The sequence below is a fragment of the Hippopotamus amphibius genome, chromosome 3 (assembly GCF_030028045.1).
Source record: "Hippopotamus amphibius kiboko isolate mHipAmp2 chromosome 3, mHipAmp2.hap2, whole genome shotgun sequence".
Lineage (NCBI taxonomy): Eukaryota > Metazoa > Chordata > Mammalia > Artiodactyla > Hippopotamidae > Hippopotamus > Hippopotamus amphibius.
In genome coordinates, this window is record NC_080188.1 from 53259198 (window position 1) to 53279394 (window position 20197).

General features: G+C 44.9%; 1 protein-coding gene across 1 annotated transcript in view; it reads right to left on the minus strand.

The window, feature by feature from the left end:
- Positions 1 to 20197, minus strand: part of SCD5 (stearoyl-CoA desaturase 5) — a 140901-nt gene that overhangs the window by 58496 nt on the left and 62208 nt on the right. The window contains exon 2 of the mRNA XM_057727626.1: positions 2133 to 2263. Within this exon, the coding sequence (XP_057583609.1) occupies positions 2133 to 2263 (131 nt within the window). The remainder of the gene's footprint in view (positions 1 to 2132; positions 2264 to 20197) is intronic.

The window sequence follows — 20197 nt, forward strand, 5'->3', positions numbered from 1 at the left end:
TCAATAAATATTTGCTGAATTAATGAAAAAAAATCCACTACAAATGTGGGCCTGGAAGAAACATGCATAGTTCAAATTTAATGATTTATGAAAATATTTTATAAAACCATTCACTGAAGAAACAATCATTGAGTATTTTCTATATGATAGGCACTAAAATACAGAAATGAATAAGATAGCATGCCAAATCTCATAAAGAAGAGGGGAACGACAGTCACTCCGTGCTCCTATAAGCCAGGCACTTATTATTCATTATTTCATCCTCCTAGTAACCGTGTGAGGTACATATTCTTACCCACCCCCCACGTTTAGAAGATGAAGGAACAGAGGTATGCACAAAAGCCTACCTCCAGCAAAGCACAGAGCCAAGAACTTATTCAGTGACCTGGATACTTTCCTCCACAATATGCTTTCTCCCCAAAGTAAATTTAAAATCACAATGTGATGTTCTGTTATATGATGCTTTGTTAAGGAAACTTAGGTTCTCAAAAATTGAGTTATAAACAAACAGTTTCATTTGGAAAAGAGGTTTAGGCTCTCAAGTTCAAGTTATTTATGTTGGAAAAAATACCAGCAATAGAGGTGCTTTATAACTACATAAGTATGTACTTGAAGGCTAAAAATAATACACTGCTTGGACAAAATAAATGAAAATTACTGAGTTAAGTCCTAAATAGCATCTAAGACCTAAATCAATGAGTTTCTAAGTTATCATTATCATAATTCACTGTTATGATAAACAAAGTGCAACACTGAACTAAGATGGTCGAAGTCAAAATAAAGTGCGGCGCAGTTCCCATTGCTAACGGTGAACAAAAGAACATGAAACTGAGAACCTGCCAGCTGCTCCCTTGTGCAAACAGCTTCTTCCCAGGACCCTGGCGCTTATTCCTGACTGTGCTTGAATTACCCGGTAGATATTCATAATGTGAACTGTGACCCCTAAGTGATGTATTGTGCTAGATCCTTTTTGCTTTATAAACACTCAAAACGGGAGGGAAGCCTAAAATTGGGAAATGAGTTCTTAGACACAAAAGCAACTTAGAGAAATGTTCAGGGTCAGGCTGTCTTGTAGGGGTGGGAGGCCTGTTGCAAAGGTGGCCACCTGACGTGCACGTCTGAGGGTCACAGAGAGGCTCCTGGGTCACCTGCTTCCCTGGACCCTAAAGCACGTGTGGGAATCACCATTTCTTCCCAATGGGTGAAAATACACAGGACCTGGGATCATCTGCCCTCATAACATGGGCAGAACTTTCGAAAACAAACTGATCCCCCCACCCTGCCTGGGTCAGATGAGGAACTGGGAAAGCAGAGGTTCACGATTAAACCAAAATTCCAGCAGCTCAGAAGGTGCCCGACGTGGTGGGTAATGGTCTAGGACTGGCATACTCCTCAAGGATATGGCCCAATCCTACTGCAGTCAGGACCCCTCTGACATTTTTATCATGATTTCATAACAACTCTGAAAGTAAAGTCACATTCTTAGTTTTACAGACAAAGAAGCTGGAGATGAGTAAGTGAGTCACAGCTAGCAACCACCAGTGTAAGACTGAAATCTTGAGTCTCCCAAGTCCACATTGTATAAGAGACTTTCCACCACAAACTTAAAGGGTGACCTCAGGAATGTGTGTTGCAGGAGCAATGGTTTTGCAGTCAGACCTGCATTTGCTGATCTGGATGTAGCAATTTTTAGCCATATAATTATGTAAGTTCTTTAACTTCATTAAGCCTTAGTTTCCTCACCTGTAAAATGGGGACATGCATAACACCTAGCTCGTGGGGTTACTGCGGGGATTAATGGCGATATGCAAATAGCATGCTCAGCACAGAACGTGGCCCTCATCAGAGCCAGACAAATGTTGAGGGTTTCAGGTCATGTTTAGGGCATGGACTCTACAGGGAAGAATTTCCTCTCTTCCTCTGTAGTTTAGCATGCCTTGGGGCTCAAAGCCCCCAGGGAACATTTTACAGCATCAAAAGCTACAAGGAGATAAAAACCCGAGAAAGGCAGGGAGTGCCTGGGCCTAGAACGTGTATGGAGGGTGTCCACTCCACAGGGAGCACGTCTATGCCTCCTCCCACGCTAACATCTGCGCTGGGTCCCTCAGGCGGCGAGGACCCTCCATCCCTACCTGGAAAGCCATGGAGTTGGCGGCAGCCAGAAATATCCTCAGAGGCAGCTTGGCCTTGTAGGACCTGTGGCTCCACAAGCGATGGGCTCCAGCCGTCACCCCCAGAGCAGTCAGCAGGAAGCAGAAGTAGGCTGCAAGACACAAGCAGAGAGAAGGTCAGCACACGTCAGTGCTTTCAAACTTCCCCCAACGCTCTTCTCTCCTGAATGGGGACCTGTGTGAAATGGTGTCAGGGGAAGAATCTGCAATGTGAAGAATCAATAACTTGCGGGCATGCAGGCTTTTTCTTGATTTGTAGCTTTCCGGTACCAGGCGGAAGTAGAGAGAACTTTCCTCCAGAAACTTTGACCTTGCAACATCATTTTTTTCTGTATCAAAGGAATCTTCTATTTGGGAATGTTTCTTGCCAGTCTGGATACAAAATCACAATCATATTAATGTGTCTTTGTAATTCTTGCACATCCACTCTTCATGGAGCTGAGATAGTGCTCTATATTCTTAACTGGCACCCATGGCAGGATGAGTTCTATAAAGACCGTACTTCTAAACAGCAGGACCTGTTTTCAGGGCTCCATAGACCTTGGTTTGAAGGGACTCAGGCCAGAGCTAAAAGCAATGAAGTCTGGCTCAGGGCCAGTAAGAATAAGGCTAAAACTGACATCAAGGACAACTGAGATTTGTCTTCTAGAGATCCTCACTTATACCATCACTATGACTGGGCTGGTAAAGATGGTCTGGTGGGGAATTTTTTAAAAGCCAACCTACAGTGGAGCTTATGATCTATCACACATTTAAATATATCATCTCCAGTCCTCATAACACGTGTTAGTGTCTCATTTTACAGTTGAGGAACTGGATCTCTGAGAGGTAAATCCTGCATATAAACCCAAGTCAGCCTAGTTCTGAAGCCTCTGCCAAAGACCCCATGCTGCCCCCAGGTGGTGGTGGTGATTAGCTCTTTGTACGAGACCTGGGAAAGGTTGAGTGTGAGGTAGAAAGCAGACCTCCCAGGGACCAAAAAAAAATCACGATTCCTAAGATTATTATAACTAATAGTTTTAAAACAATGTTCCCACACAGTGCGAAATATCTTACTTGCATTATCTTATTAAAGCACATCAAACAACCCTTATAGGGCTTGTATTATTATTGGGCCCATTTTACAGCTGAGAAAAAAAGTCTTAAAGAAGTTAACTAATTTCCCAGTGTCACGAGGTCAGGGAGTGTTTTTGCCAAGAGTCAAACCCAAGTCTGTCTGAACCAAGAACAGATTACCTGCCCTCTATACTCTCTTTTGCCTCGGGGAGACATCAGGTTAGTTTCATCTTCACTTCTCTACACCCAACATCCTTAATACTGGATCTCAATCTAAATTTAAAAATTAGCTGCTTCCTTACTTGAGGGGAGAGCCCCAAACCAGGCTATATGTAAGCAAGATCAGGCTTACACACAATCCTACACAATTGCTTCTAGCACTTAGCACATACAGGGCCCTCCATAAGGAAGCACCAAACCCAAGTGACCAGCCGTGACTACATTCCTGAGCAATTGTGGATGGTACCCAGGCCAAGTTCTTAGGGAGCCCTCCGTAGGACTTCTTTGGGAGAATTACTAGGGTAACTTCAGTGTCAACATACATATTTAAAGGGAGCACAATGTTACATCTTCCAAAAGTCAAGTCTGACTGATTTTGATCTCAATCCATATTTACATGGTCTAAAGACAAGACTAACCCTGGGCACTAAGATTAATGAATGAGTCTCAGTTCATGGGGTTTTCATGAACTTGACAAATCATTCCTTCCTTGAAAGGTTAAAAACAAAAAACAACAGCCTGCCCATAAATCACAGAAAGTAGCAGTAAATAAAAAGTTCTGACCTCTTTTGTTATTATAATTTAACCTTGGTCACGAGTCCATGAAATGGACAGCTATTTTCCATGCCATCCCTGGCCTTCGTGGCTCTGCCAATAATTTTTCCCCAACTGTCAAGTAGTTAGGGAACAAGTGAAATCTATAATGGAAAAATTCAATGTGACCCTTTCTTGCCAGTGGGCTAAGACACTGGACCTTGGCTACCATAAGATGAATTCCCAGACTCCGTGAAATATATTGGCCAAAAAGGAATCCCTCCCATCCACGGCTCCCAGGCAGGGCCTCACCACAGACCATGGCACTGTCTTGTCCTTTTTAGGAGCTCCAGTATTTCAGGGGTCATTTACATGGTTGGTCTCTGCATGCCTGGGCCACTGTCACTGGGTTCGAGTCAGAGGCTGTACTGGCCAGTGGTGGCTGTTGGTTTCTCATGGTTTTTCTTTTGGCAACAGGAATGTGGCTGTGTGACCCAGGCCTGGCCTAGCGTTATACCCCGTCTTCCTTGTTCTGGGAATAAACATCTGACCGAACTTTTCTCTCTTCCGGCTTAAAGACTAAAGGTCACAAACCAGTGCATGATTGTAATAGTAAAGAATGAGGCCCAGAAAGCGCGTCATGAAGATGATGGACAGGGCTAGCTCCACAAGAGCTAGACGGAAAGCTGCCTGCATTAGCCACTAGTTGCAGGCCCTGGAGTTCTACAGTTCTTTTGATCCTGTGGGCCTTCCCAGTATTTCTCCTAGTGATGTGAGCCAACAAATTCCCTTTTCTTGCTTAAGCCAGTTTGCACTGGATTTCTGATACTAAAATTGTGCAGAATCTCTAGGAAAGAAAGCAACCTTTTGGTCATAGTCCAAATGAGGATAAACAGCACAAACCCCGGGCTGGATGTGAGGCTTTATGGGCTGTTCCAATAACAGGACTCAGTTTTCCTATTCTGACAGGGCTCATTCAAGAGGTTTTTAACCTGTCTTCTATGATGTTTGTGAAGATGAATATCCAAACAAGTTCTGATGAACGCTGTCTAGCTGGCTCTCAGGTAGTGAAGTGTTCAGACACAGAATTGATGATTTCGGGGGAAAAAAAAACAGAACAGTAATAAGCAGTGTCAATAACTTTACCAAGTAACTTATACCTCATAGAGAAAGGTGCTAAAGCAACAGAAACCAGAATCACAAAATTACAGAACAGTAACCAACACACAGGTTGGTCTGTATGCAAATAAGAGTCACCAATCTTGGTTAGCTGAAGCCAAAAAGAAATGTATTAAAAAGATATTGAGTAGGGACTTCCTGGTGGTCCAATGGCTAAGACTCCGCGCAATGCAAGGGGCCTGGATTCGATCCCTGGTCAGGAAACTAGATCCCACATGCCACAACTAAGAGTTTGCATGCTGCAACTAAGACCTGGTGCAGCCAAATAAATAAGTAAATAAATAAATAAATAAATATTTTTTTTAAAAAAGGTATTGAGTAGGCTGCAGAACTCATGGGAAGGTTGCAGGATAGGGTTTTGGTTTACAGCCTCCAAGATGGCCCCAATGCTCCCCACCTCCTGGTATTCATGACCTTGTGTAGTCCCCTCCCCTTGAGTAACTTGCTTCTAACCAAAAGAACATAGCAACATTGAGGGAATATCAGTTCCATGATTAGCTTACAAAAGATATGACTTCTGTTTTGCTAGCAGATTCTCTCTTCCCTTGGGTTTGGTGATGTCAGCTGCCGTGTTGCGAAGGCCCAGGTGGCAAGGAACTCAGGGTTACCTACAGCCAACAGCCAGTGAGGAAATGAGCACTTCAGTTCAACAATCCTCAAGGAACTTGAGTCCTGCCAACAGCAATGTAAGTGAGCTTGGGAGCAGATCCTTCCAGCTGAGCCTTCAGCTAAGACCAGAGCCCTGGCCAACACATTGCTGCCTCATGAGATGCTGAAGCAGAAGACCCAGCCTAGCTGTACCTGGATCCCTGCTCCATAAAAACTATGAGAAAATGAATTCTTTTTTTTTTAAGATTTTTTGATGTGGACCATTTTTTTAACAAGTTTTTATTGAACTTGTTACAATATTTCTTCTGTTTTATGTTTTGGTTTTTGACCTGGAGGCATGTGGATCTTAACTCCCTGACCAGGGATTGAACCCACACCCCCTGCATTGCGGGCGGAAGGGGGCCAAAGTCTTAACCTCTGGACCACCAGGGAAGTCCTGAATGTGTGCTGTTTTAAGCTGCTAAATTTCGGGGTAATTTGTTCTGCAGCTGCAAGACTTAAGTAGGAAACTTCCCTCAAGGGAAGGAAGGTACAGTTCAAATCCCAGTTTAAGAACAGGTTTCCATCTATAGGAACAGAAAGTAGATTCATGTTGTGTGGCGCTGGGGACAAGGAGGAGAGTGGGGAATGACTGCTAACAGGTACAGGGTTTGGGGGGTAAAGAGTGATAAAAATGTTCTGGAGTTGATTTTGGTGATAGTTGCACAATCCTGTGAATATACTGAAAACCAATGAATTGCACACTTTAAATAGGTGAGTTGTTTCCAAATTCTTTCTTCCCTCTCTTCCCTTTCTCATATTTTTCTTCCTTTTTTTTTCCCTCCACAAATTAGAGGCCTTTGAGATAATAAGGTTTAATAAGGTTAACACTTATTAAGCATGTGCTCTGCATCAGGTATGCTTACATATATTAACCTATTTAATCTCCACAACCACCCTATGAGGTAGATGGGAACAGTTATTACCACCGTTTTATTTATTTACTTATATTTTAATTGTCATATAGTTAATTTACAATGTGTTAGTTTCTGGTGTACAGCAAAGTGATTCACATATATATAAATCTATATACATATTCTTTTTCAGATTCTTTTTCATTATAATTACAAGTATTGAATATTGTTCCCTGTGCTACACAGTAGGACCTTGCTGTTTATCTATTTTATATATAGTAGCACGTACACTTCTTAAAATAACCTCCTTTCATTCACTTTCAAATACTTTGCACACAAAAGATCATTGCAATCCCTATTACAGGAGTGATAAAATGAAAAGACCGGTATTTGAGAACAGAGTGCAAAAAGAAGTTGGTTCCCATGATCTCTTAAACCAGCGCACAGTACAATTCCAATTAAAAAAAGAAAAATGCACCACACTGCCTAACAGTGTCAGAAGCGGGGCCGGAGAAGGGAGCCTACTCTCCCTGCAAGCCTGCCATAGACCGTCACTTTACCAATATTTCTAATTTTACTGTTTTATTCCTATGAGGGAGATGTGCTAATTCCCATTTTACAGATGTACAAAACTGAGGCCCAGAGCCGTTAAGTAAATGCTTCGGACTCTCACAAGGACAGAGCTGGGGACAGAAGGCCGGCTCAGTCCAGCCCCACGCCCTCTCCTCTGGGGCAGCGGTCCTCAGGCCCAGCTGCCCACTGCAGTGGTCTGGGATCTTTAGCAGACTCAAGGCCCATGGGGCCCGGTGAATCAGGGATGAGGGCCATCCAGGCAGGCGTCTCTCTCCAGAGATGATTCTGATGCACAAACCGGGCCTGAGAAACTGCCGCCCTTTAAGGTCCATCCGCCTTTAGAGACCATCTGGTCCCATCCCCTGAACTTACAAACGGAGAAACCCAGATCCAGGGTGCACTGCGCTCCCTCCAACCCCCCAGACCCTGAGGGGCCCTGGGCCTGGTAAACGCCCAGCGGCCTCCGATCCGGAGAGACCAGGTTGCCCTTTCGTGTGAACTCGGTGGCGGGGGTTGGGGGGAGCGTCGTTTGCACTCGTCTCCTGGTGGCTCTCTCTGATGGCCTGAGCTGCTCGCCAGGCCCCCCACAGCGAAGCCTTTGATACGCAAGCACCGGGCTGGGGGGCGGGTGTGTGTGTGTGGGGGGGGGGCTCAGGCCAGAGGACCCAAAGCGCACAAGGATGTGTGTTCCACTAAGGAAAGGGGCGGGGCGAGGCCGGGGAAGGAAGCAGAGGGCCAAGGCTCCGGGGAGACGGGCCACATGGGGGGTGGGGTGGAGCCTGGGTGGGAGAAGACAGCGCACTTCCCAGCCAACGCTAGCGTTTCGAAAGTCACTTTTGGCCTCTGGCCAACAAATGACTGTTTTTCTTCTCCAGCCTTTCCAAGATTTGGCAGATAAGTGGAGAAAGACAGAGCTATAGACGGATAGAGAGATACACACAGAGATACAGAAATACATATAAGTAAGTGATGGGCCATACGGCACAATGGCTGAGATGACCCTGGGGTTGAATCCCTGGTATGTCACTTCTCAGTGTGACTTCATCTCTAAACCCTGGTTTCCTCATTCTTAAAGTGGGGAAAATAGTACCTGCCCTATGAGCTTGTTGTAAGGATTGAAAGACGTAATGCACGTAAGATGTGAGCCAGGCCTGGCAAGCGGCACTGGCATATGTTATTGCCCCCGTTAGGAATGCCACCCCCCTGCCTCTGAAACTCTCCCTTTCCTGGCTCACCCCCTGTGAAGACACCCACACTTCTCATCACTCTGAGCTGGAGGTGCTCAAGGGGGTGGACAATTTTGCCTGCTCCCCTTTCTGGGACACTTAGCAAAGTCTCCAGACATTATTAGTTGTCACAAACCAAAACTTGAAGGGTGCTAGTGGCATCTAGTGGGTAGAGGCCAGGGATGCTGCTTGAGCACCCTGCAATGCCCAGATGCTGCCTACAGCAGAGGTACCACCACCAAAATGTCAACAGCGCCGACGTAGAGCATCCTGCTCTGACTTCTTGGGAACGTTCTTCTTGAAAGCTGGTGTGACTTCTCTGGCCTTGCTTCCTCACACCTCTCTGGTTTCACGAGGAGCTGTAGGAGTGACTCACATCTCATATATAATATAATATAATATAATATAATATAATATAATATAATATATAATATATAAATCATATAATAAAGAAGCTGAAAACAAAGAACTAGGATGAAAGATCAAAAGGATTTTAGGTCATTGGTTCTCGAACTTTAAAGTGCCAGGGGATCTTGTTAAAGGCACATGCTGGGCCCCACTCCCAGAGATTCAGTAGGTCTGGGGAGAGAACCAGGAATTTTGTTTCTAGCAAGTTTGCAGGTGGTGCTGAAGCTGTTGGTCCAGGGTCTCAGGGTTTAGCTGACCCACCAGATGTGAGAGAGAGGGGCTGATAAGGGACTGCAGTGACAGAGCAAGGCCTTCTATGGCCACTCACCTCATGAGATGGTGTTACAAAGAATTGCAATTAATGTCTTCCCGTTAAAGGTTTGGGTTTACGAAGTTCGAGATTCTGAGGCAATTTCCTGCTAGGTACTATTTCAACTCACAATCAGAACATTTTCAAAGGGTCTTGAAAACTGTGGGCTTAGAAGCAAAGGGTTTCTTTTTACTATTAAAACCTTCTATATTCTATCTTTTTTAAAAAAAATTGAATTCGAGTTGATTTACAGTGTTGTCTTAGTAATTATATCATATGCAACAATAACCAACAGCCGGTCTTTGCAATCCCCACCTCCTTCCACTTTGCCACCTTCTCCTGTGCTGCACACGGGTTGAAGGAAGATATGTGCTCTGCTCCAGAGGCAGAAATCTTTAAAGAAGTACCTGCAACTTCTAGGAAGATTCAACAGAAAGGGAACAGAACAGGAGAGAGAAGAAATGTTTCATGCATTTTAGGGGTACTGCCTGTTTTCCTCAAGCATCCTTTCTACCTTCAGTTAGGTCCACTTAGACTGTTCCGAAGTCCTGGGAAAATCTTACTTTTCCTGGTTGATTTACAGCATATATGATAATTAGAATGAAAGTCACAGTAGATCACTAACAATCACAAAATTATAGCATAGCATGTTACCACTCGGCCGTTGTACCACACTGTCTATAATTCAAACAAAAAAGAAGGCAAGTATTTAGGTCTTTTCCAGGACCTCATTCTGTATCCACAGGTCTCGCTTCAGGCAGTCAGGCTAGGCCAGGCATCCCTGATAGATGCTCCCTGGCCCTCTGTGTTTTCCAACAAGGCAGTCACCACTTTGTAATTAAATAAGGAATTGTTCATCTAATGCCATCTTCCCATCTAAAACATAATCTCCAGGAGGGCAGGGATCATGTCTGTCCTTCCATGTATTCTCAGCTGGTACCTGTGCGACTAACTTAGCTAAAGAACCATGCAGACTGGTTTCAACTGGGTTTTAGTAGTACCCAGAAATCATATTACTTTCCCCTGGTCCATGTTTGCTTCCTGTCTCCTAGACATCTATTTCATACTTGCTGCAGTCACCTCATCCCCCCCAATCCCCCCCCCCCACATCTGATACCTTTGCTTCTGTTTGAGAATAGCAGAACCTCCTCAAGCCCCACCACCTCTACCCACCCTCCAGCATCCGAGCCTGTGCACCCTGCCGTTTCTCCATTCCTACAGATGGCCAGTCCTCACGCCCTTTAAGGCTGGCCCTTCCTTGTGCATCTCATCCACTCCATCCAGCTCAACTGCTCTGCCATTTCCCCCTCTCTCTGTGTCATCAATATCCTCCCTCCAAACTATTCCCCTGGCCTATAACCAAGCTGTTATTTTTCTCATTTCAAAAAACAAAATGAGAAAACCTCTCTTGACCCGCTTTCCCCATCTAGATCCTACTCCATTTCTCTGCTCCCCTTTATGCAAAATTCATTGACTGGATTGTCCCTTAATTGTGGATTACAATTCTTCACTTCCCATTCTCTCTTAAGCCCACTCAGTTAGGATTTTGTCCTTCTTCTCTCATCCCCACCCCCAATCAAAACTGCTCCTACCCAGGTCCAGACAAGACAGACATGGTCCCTTTCCTGGTGCGCAGGCTCTACATGTATATGAAGCAAATCACGATATGGGTGATGAACACAATGAAAGAGCAGCAGAGGTGCTACAGGAGCCCCTGAAGGAGGGACCGGCATTCCAGGTAGAGGTGACAGTGTGAGCAAAGGCACAGAGGTGTGAAGGCTCCTGGGAGGATCACTGCCAAGTGGTTGGGTCTGGCTCCTGGGAGGGGGTGTGGGGTGAAATTAAACGCAAAAACCAGGCAGGAGCCTGACCAGGAAGGCACGTGTATATGACGCTAAAAAGAGATATTTGATCTTGAGGACGAGAGGGTACCCCTAAAGAATATCACATGATCAAATTTAGAATGACAGATATGAAAGTGTTGTGGAGGATGGATTCTAGTGGGCTGAAACCATCCCGTGTGCTGGACAGCCTGCATGAGCCCCTGCAGACACACACCTTCCCTTTACGTGCTGCTCTGTGCCCTAGGAGGCTGGCCTCTACAGGCTGTACCAATGCGCTCCTCCTGGGACTGGGCCAGCTGCAACAGAATTGCTTGAGGAGCTTTACAATCTCTACACATCTTCTAGAACCTTATACTGATGAGGCAGGGGTTCGTAACCCCAGGTGATTCAGGTATACAGCCACGTATGGGAGGGATGGACAAGAACAGTGCCTCCCAAACTAGTGTGCCTATAAATCACCTCAGGGATTTTACTGAATTGCGGATGCTAATCCAGTGGGTCTGGGTAGGGCCAGAGGTTCTGCATCTCCAACAAGCTCCCAGACAACGCCACTGCTGCTATCCCAGGGCCGCACGGTGAGTCGCAAGACACAGGGTAACTCCTGCAGCGACGCACGCACAACCAAGGAGATCTAGCGTCTCCTCTTGGCCTGTCATGCAAGCAAAAAGCTTTTTAGTGGCAGAAGCCCAGACGTCTCACCTCCCTACCCACAGGTATACGCACGCTTCCTACGTTCCCTTCCTGCTTTCTTTCTTTCCTCAGGCACAGAGTGAAAACGTTTATTTAGGTCGATGTTAAAATATAGACGATGAGAAAAGGGCTGCCTTCAGAGCATCGCAAAAACAATTCCGTCCTATAAAAACACAAGAACCGAGCTGCTAAAAGAACGATGGCTGAAGACCATCTGTGCACGGCAGCACCTTCACGCCTTGGTGTAGGAAGAGATCTGATTAAAGAAAAAAGGTCCCTGGATAGGAATAAGAATTTGTTAAACAGAACCTTAAGAGCTCTTAATCATCACAGAATGGTGTTGACAGCCTTTCTCCTGAAGGAAAGTATGTAAAACAAGTTGACCAAACTGAACAGCTGGGGGAAAGGAAGGGAAGAGTTTGTTTTCTTTTGTTCTTAAGAAAATGCCAGAGACTAACACTGTTCTGCTTCCAGGCCACTTCTAAAAATATCTGGCATCTAATGAAAGTGGCCACATGTATAAGGAGAGCTATCTCTGGAGCTGTCAATCATTTAACATTTTACTGAAAATGCAACAAACAAAAATCAAGGTTATGTTATTATTTTATGATCTATCAATATTTGTTCAGTACAACACCAAAGAAAGTCCGTGAGAGATGGCTTCCAGAGCATGAACTGGTTCTGACTGGGATCTTCCCCCTGTGGCTTCCTGCTCCCTCTATGCCCTCTTACTTTCTTGTTCAAAACCTCTTTCTCTCCCTCAAATGACACAAAGCTTCTCTTCGGGGTTGGGGATCATTTACCAGGCATGGGAATCAGAGCTGGCTGGAACAGCTCATGGAGAACGCTGGCTCCTTACACAGAGAAGCGCAGGGGTGCGCAGGTAAATCGGTGAGTTCACAGGTGAATTACCTGCTTATCTCTTCCTAGCTGGGGAGCGGTGGGAGGGAATACCATCTTACTTTTTCTTAGTCTTAGTTCTCTTATCTATGAAACACACACACAAACAAAAGACTACCTCTAAAGGTTATTGTGAGACAAATGATACTATATACAAGGTGTTCAGCAAATAGTAATCATAAACATTCCTGAAAACACCATGATTCTTATCACGAGGCAAAGATTTTCAGACTGAGGCTGGGAGACCAGGAAGCAGGGTCTTCAGAGGAAAGTCTCAAGAGCAACTCTTTCCTTCCCCTGATCTTCAGCCTTCCCAGCTTCTCGGAGGTGAATTTGAGAAGAGCAAGCATGGTTCGTGACACAGGATAACTCCCATCATCCTCTCTCTCTCTCTGTGTCTCTCTCTAACAATCAAAATCAAGACACAACTATCAAAATTAGAATCAGAGATAATTGAATACAAAGAAAACAATGCACTGCACTATGGGCACACTGAATTTGCTTTGTCATTAATTATTCAGTTGTGATTTTTCTCCCAGGCAGTAAATGTGTGTGTGTGTGTGTGTGAGAGAGAGAGAGAGAGAGGAATTCATATACTCACATTGTTATAGGTGTGTATATGCTCGTTAATGTCTCTGACCATAAATGGTAAATTGCAATGCCAAAAATGTTCGTCTCCCTGAAGGAAGACTAAAATTTAGAAACAGCACCCAAACTGGTCATTTTGGGGGAAGTGGACAAAAGGATGATTTCTGCCCGCATCATCTGGGTGCTTATGAGTTATCATCCTCTCTCTTCTAACAAGCGATTTCCCTAATAGAATGAAGACAGCCAGCGGTTGAAGCCTGGCCCAGAGGCATAGGCAGGAGTCAGCACGCCCGTCGGCAGCAGCGAAGCCTGAAGATGTGTCACCCAGACTCTCAGAGGGCTGAGTGCTGAGCCCTGGAGGGGCGTCTTGGAGGAAAGTTCTGACAGGAGAAGCCCAAGGCACCACTGTTGCTTTGATGCCTGAGCCCTTTAAAGGGCTGAATTAAAGTGAAGTAGAAGGAAAGCTCCTGGGAGTCATGGCTTTCTCTCCGTCTTCATTCCTCCTCAAGCATCTCCTCCCCCTCCTCCCCTCTCTTCTGACCAGAGAAAGGTCCTCCCCAGGGCTCCGCGTGACCCCACTGGACTCGGAACAAACGTCCCTCACAGAGCAGCCACAGGCCAAGGACAGAGACGACACACATTTGGCAGTGTGCTGCCTTTGTGCCTTCAAAGGGAAAATGGACAACACACAGTCCTTCCAACGTTGTTTTTACCACAATAACGTTTCTGCCTTAAATAGAAGAAAAGATTTAAAATTTTAATGACAGCATTCTATCAAAATACCAAGAAATCCCCTTCAGTTCTCTGATTGGTGACTGTATCATCAGGGCAGCCTGACCTAGTTCACAAACTCCGTGGTTTCAAGGGCTTCCTTCACACATTTTCATTTCTGTCAAGTCTCTGTAAGTTGCTGTGAATAACCCAAGGCAGATTTTTTTTTTTCTTTTCAGCAAAAGCCAGGGCCTGATTTTCTGATCCTCATAGGTTTTGAAGCAAAAAACCCAACCTAATTTTATAAGTTGCCTTAGCAAAATATAAGCATTCCTTCCTTCCTTCCTTCTTGGACAAAAGCCCGGCTGTCTGTAAGGTGCCCAGTATGGAAACGGTCAGCATCCCCCCAGGAGCCTCAAAGCCACAACCTCAAACTGGCAACCCTTAGGCCACAATCAGCCCACCGATTTTTTTTTTAAAACTGATCCGACAATTAAAAATAAAGGGTTTCAAAATTTAAAGTCTCTATTTCTAGCTTCTCTTGAAAAATGGAAAGATCTGGTAACACCGGGCCACCTCGTTTTCCTGCATGGTGATTTTCTACTGGAGCTAAATGCCCCTTCCCCCCGACCTCACCCCCATTCACCCCGTATACAGGTACACACTGGAACCAACCGTCTTTGTTTATTACCTGCCCAGCCTCTGATCTGGAGCAGAACCAGGGCATTATCCATTAGGCACAGAAGACACAGCACTGAAAGCCCACAATACATTGTCTTTGGAGGGAAAACAAATATAATAGTAAATATATAATAATGAATCCAGCCTCAGTGATATTTGTCTTTGTACCAGCACAGTTGTAAAATAAAATTTCTGATTTTTTTGATGGTGGAAGGGGCCCACAATGCCAAAAACCATAACTTGCTAAATATAGCTGAGTTCTAGCAATTCCTGACTTGGAAAATTGGTGATTAAAGGGGAGAGGTTGAAGCATTTACCTTCTCTGTTTAGAAAGAACTAAAATTCATTCCTAGTTGACGAGGGAAAGCTTTTCCTTTCAAAAGTGTTCCAACCAATAAAGGGAGACTTGGAGGGGAATCCCCCTTCTGCAATCCCCAGGTATCCCATGTGTTGTGGTGGAGGGAACACCCCCTGTCCTCCCTTTAGGACCCAGGCACTCATTTCTCCAACTGTCGGTGCCTAACAGCTCACAGCTGAGTCTCCCCCTAGGCACTGCCCTCCAAGGAGGAAGCTGCCCAAGGCTATGCCCACCCCAGCCCGGGAGGCAGCCTGCAACCAATGTTTAGTTGATAAAGGCGTACAAAGGCGTGGCCTTTTGCCTCCCTTTGCAACATTTCTGAGGGACCATCTAGCTCCAAAGCTGCCTGAAGCATAGGCCGAGGCCTCAGCATCGCAGTATAGCTTCGCTCCTTTTCTTCCAGATGTTATCAAACACAGTCCCTGATAAACCAGCACACGAATCTGCATCTTAGAATCTGTTTCCCTAAGACTCCAACCCAAGACCCCAATAAATAAATAATGGATTCTGGTAAGAACCATCAATGGATGTTGTTACAGGTTGAACTGTGTCTCCCCAAAATTCATGTGTTGAAGTCCTAACCCCCAAGTGCCCCCAGAATGTGCCCTTATATGGAGACAGGGTCTTTATAGATGGAATCTGTAGGACAGGGTGAGCCTTGAACCAATATGATTGGTGTCCTTATAAAAGAGAAAATTTGGACACACAGGCACACATAGAAGGAAGATGATGTAAAATGACACCAGGAGACAGCCACCTGCAAGCCAAGGAGAGAAGCCTGGAGCAGACCCTTCCCTCAGAGCCCTCAGAAGGAACCAGCCCTGCCAACATCTTGATTCCAGGCTTCTAGCCTCCAGAACTGTGAGACAATAAAATTCTGTTTCTTAAGCCACCCAGTCTGCGCTACTTTGGTAGGGCAGCCCTAACAGACTAATACAGATACTAAACTCATTAGGTCAGAGGATTGTTGGGAAGCAGGATATCCCCAAGGCGTCAAAGCATCCTCCCCCCAGACTGAACGGGAAAGTAAAATTTTGCAAAGAAGGAATCTGGCACTTAACCAAGAGATGAAATTTAGCATCAGGAATAGTGGAAGAGCTTGAAATTAGGTGCCTTTTGATGTGATAAATATGAAGCACATCACATCACCCTTGAGGAATTGTTGCCAAATATGCTCAACTTTAATCTCAATATGCTTTGATACCAGTTTCCAGTATACAGGAAAAGTGGGGGTGTGTGGCAATCAGACAATTCAAAATGTGGGACGCTCCACAGAAAACTGGCCTGGTCTCTTCAAAAAGTCAACGTCAAAGGTGAGAGTCTGTTCTAAAGCAGAGAACAATGAACAGTGAAATGCAATTCAATAAACTTGATAGAAAAACTCAATTATAAAAGATATTTTGAGAACAACTAGAGAAATTTGAATACAAACTAGATAGATTATTATTGTTATGATAATGTTCTTATTTTTAGAGGATGCATGTGGAATTATTTAGGAATAAAGGGCCACAACATCTGCAACTTACTTTTAAATGACTGAGAAAAAAAACTGTAGATAAAGCAAGTGTGATAAAATGGTAATAACTGTTGAATCTGGTAGTAGGTGTGCTGGTGTTTACTGTATTATTCTTTAAAATTCTCTGTTTGAAAATGTTCACATTAAAAGTCTTTGGGAAACAAACATCACTGAGAGTCAATACACAGATACTAAATTTCACCTTTCTTCTTTGGCTTCACACATTACAAACACCAACGAGGGGAACACAGAGGGCCAGCACGTGAGACTGTGGGTTAAACCTTGTTTTGTGCTGGCTTTATGATACTCAAGGATTAAATATATGCATACTTCTTCCTGCCCACAATTAAGTAGGCCCTAAAATAAGTTGGAAAGACAAAATCAGATTAAAAGAGAAATAATGTAAAAAGATATACATGTAGCTGCGTTTCTGTCTTCTCTGATCCTTTCTGAGTCTCAGTTTCCGCATCTGTAAAATGGGGAGAACAAAACAAATCTGGAAGGCTTGCTTTTAGGATTAAAGATGAGGAAAGTCCAGTGTCTGACCCACCGTTGACAGGTGATAAAGATCCTCAGAACTGCTGTTTTATTGTGACTGTGAGTGGTGGGACCAGCCGGTGGCAGCAGGAAGGTAAGAACCCAGACATTCTGGCCCCGCAGCCTTTCCTCCAGGCGGTACTGAGCTGTACTGCCTCTGAAACTATACATGGCATTTTCTCCTAATGAGCACAATAAAGGTAAATAAGAGGGTACCGCAATAAAGGTACCCTCTCCCGTGCGGAGAAAACTGGGGACACATTTTGTTTACATTTCAGATGGTGCAATTTGTATTCAGGATAATAATCAGGAAGCATTCAAGAGGGGTTTCTGAAAGGCCTATTTTAACAAAAAAGAAAAACCAAGTCAGAATAGTTCCACAAGGAACTTCCCTGGTGGTCCAGTGGTTAAGACTGGACTCCCAGTGCAGGGGGCCCAGTTCCATCCCTGGTCAGGCAACTAGCTCCCACATGCCGCACCTAAGATCCCGCATGCCGCAACTAAGACCCAGTGCAGCCAAATAAATAAATAAATATATTTTTTTTAACAAAAAGAATAGCTCCACAATAAGAAGGCAAAAAGTTCTCCTGTAATCTATGTCAAAACCTTGGACTATTTTATTGCCTTAAAAAAAATAACTTCCCTGAGCTTTAGAAAGAAATAAATCTTTCCACTTCACATGCAATGCAGATGATGTTAGGCTATTCTTGGCGTTGAAGGAGCTTTTTTTTTTTTAAGCTCTTTATTGGAATATAATTGCTTTACACTTTTGTACCAGCTTTTGAGGTACACCAAAGTGAATCAGCTGTATTTATACGTGGACAAAGGCTTTTGATGTTTCGAGTAAAACCTTGAATGTGAATTCAATTAAACCCCAAGAGAGCTGTCGCTCCCCATCAGCCAACACTAACTTTCCGAGGGTAAAACCCAAACCTGAGTTTTCTTTTCATTTCACCATCAACTACTCACAGTACCTCAGTGGCACCTTTTTGCCTCACCAAGCAAATCAAGAAGACAGCTTTGGGTGGCAAGGGTATTTGCGCTTTCTTCCCATTTGTTATTGTGACAGCTTTAGCTCACCCATGAACACTCTAAGACATGATGCCTTGTGAAGATAAAGCCCTAGAAAGAAGCATTTGATTTTGGCCCAAACCTAAGGGGAGGAGCATGCAAGTGACAAGGTGAGTCACAGAAAAGAAGCGAGGAAAAACCACCTGGAAGGTTGACAAGCTTCTGAGGCCCTCAAGGCCCCGTACCAGTGGACTGGAGACACGTCCTTCCCGAAGGCTCTTAGAGGCACAGGCAACTACTTTCTGCTGCCAGCATGTCTGTTACTAAAAAATAACCCTGAATTTTCACAGCAAGGCTAATAGAACTTCCCCAACCAGGCAAACTTGAATTACCCACACCCTGAGATGGAAAAAACTGGTTATTTTTATTCTGCCTGTTAAGGAGGCAGCTGTTTATTTAATGGAGGCTTGCAGTAACATATATTACACACTGCACTGCTGCACACACACACACAAATATAGCTGAATAAAATTTTCATTAAACAATCCTTAATCCTTACTATATGCAGTGCACTGATGTTTTCTGTTTATTATTTTTTAAATGTCGGTCACAATCCAAACTACAGTGTCTCCCACCCACTACTAGGTTACAACATGCAGTCTGAGATACACTGGGCTGGATGAAGCCTACGCTTCCGGGCACACTCCTGTCACATCGGTAACTCCCCTCATCCGGTCCCCTTTTCTAGGAGCTGCCACAAATCAATCTGGATTGGTCAAGAAAAACAAGACAGCTCCTCTTTCTCCTCTGCACTGCCAAGGTTCTCAAGAGCACCATCACTGCTGCCCAGGCCTGTCCTACGAGAGGGAGGCTGATCCGTCTCTAACGGAGTGAGGTCTGTTTCTGTTACCGTCATCACAGGAGAGAGGAGCGGTGTGTTATAGAAGGGGCCACCCCATCTCCTGTCTGAGGCTCCTGGGAGGAGAGATTTCCCCACCAGAGAGACCCATCAGATTCTCAACTCACGTCTCCTCATCCTTGGATTCGAGGGAAACCCCAACCTTGACAATAGCACATGGGGATTTGGGTGCAACGACACGTGGTGGACATGCCACAGTGCTGCCCACCTGCAGAAGGTGCAACCTCCAGTGTCTCTGGAATAGTGCATGAAGGGATGCCAGTCTCCCAGAGCACAGCGGGAGTGGTGCCCTTGCAGTGTGCACCCTGGCCCAGCAGCCGAATGCTCTTTGAGTGTCCGGTCCCCGCCCCCGGCCTCCCCAGGTCGGGAGTTATGGCCCACGCAGCCCCCTCCAGCCTCTGCGAACATTCTTTCATCTCCCAGGGACAGAGGCTGCTCTAGGCTTTGGTTCCCTTTTCATTTTTTTTAATATAAATTTATTTATTTATTGGCAGTGTTGGGTCTTCATTGCTGTGCTCGGGCTTCCTCTAGTTGTGGCAAGTGGGGGCTGCTCCTCGTTGCGGTGCACAGGCTTCTCATTGTGGTGGCTTCTCTTGTTGTGAGCACGGGCTCTAGGCGTGTGGGCTTCAGTAGTTGTGGCACGAGGGCTAAGCAGTTGTGGCACACAGGCTTAGTTGCCAGGAAAGAGTCTCCTTTTTCATTTTTGAGAACTAATGGTCTTTCCTGTCTGCCCCTCAGACATCCCCCAGCAGCCAGTCAAAACTGTTCTGACTTCACAAGTAAATCCCTCACCAACTGGGAAAGTTCAGCTTCTCCTCTTTGGCCTTGAGCTTTTCCAGGAGCAAGACTCTCTCTCTTATCTCCTCTGCATCTTTTTCCCACCTTGTGCTCGTCCAGTAGGCTAAGCCATTTAAGAATCATCTTTCTGAATTTACCTGTGCAGGTCCTGTTTTTGTCTACCTACCCTTTTTTTTCCTTTTTAAATATTTTTGTTCTCACAATTCTTCCCTGGCATTGCGTGTCCCCCAAGTTACCAATTAAGGGTCTCCTTCCTGAAGAGAGTCATCAGGTGACTGTTTCAAACAGCTGTTCCCAACCTGGACAGCACATCAGAGTCACTCAGGGTGCTTTCAGAAGTCTCTGGAATTGCGGATGCACCCAGACCATTTAAATCACTGGAGCCCAGCACTGGTATTTTTAAAGTTCTGCAGGTGATTGCAAAGTGTAGACAAGGTTGAGAACCATTATTTATTATTCCCATTTA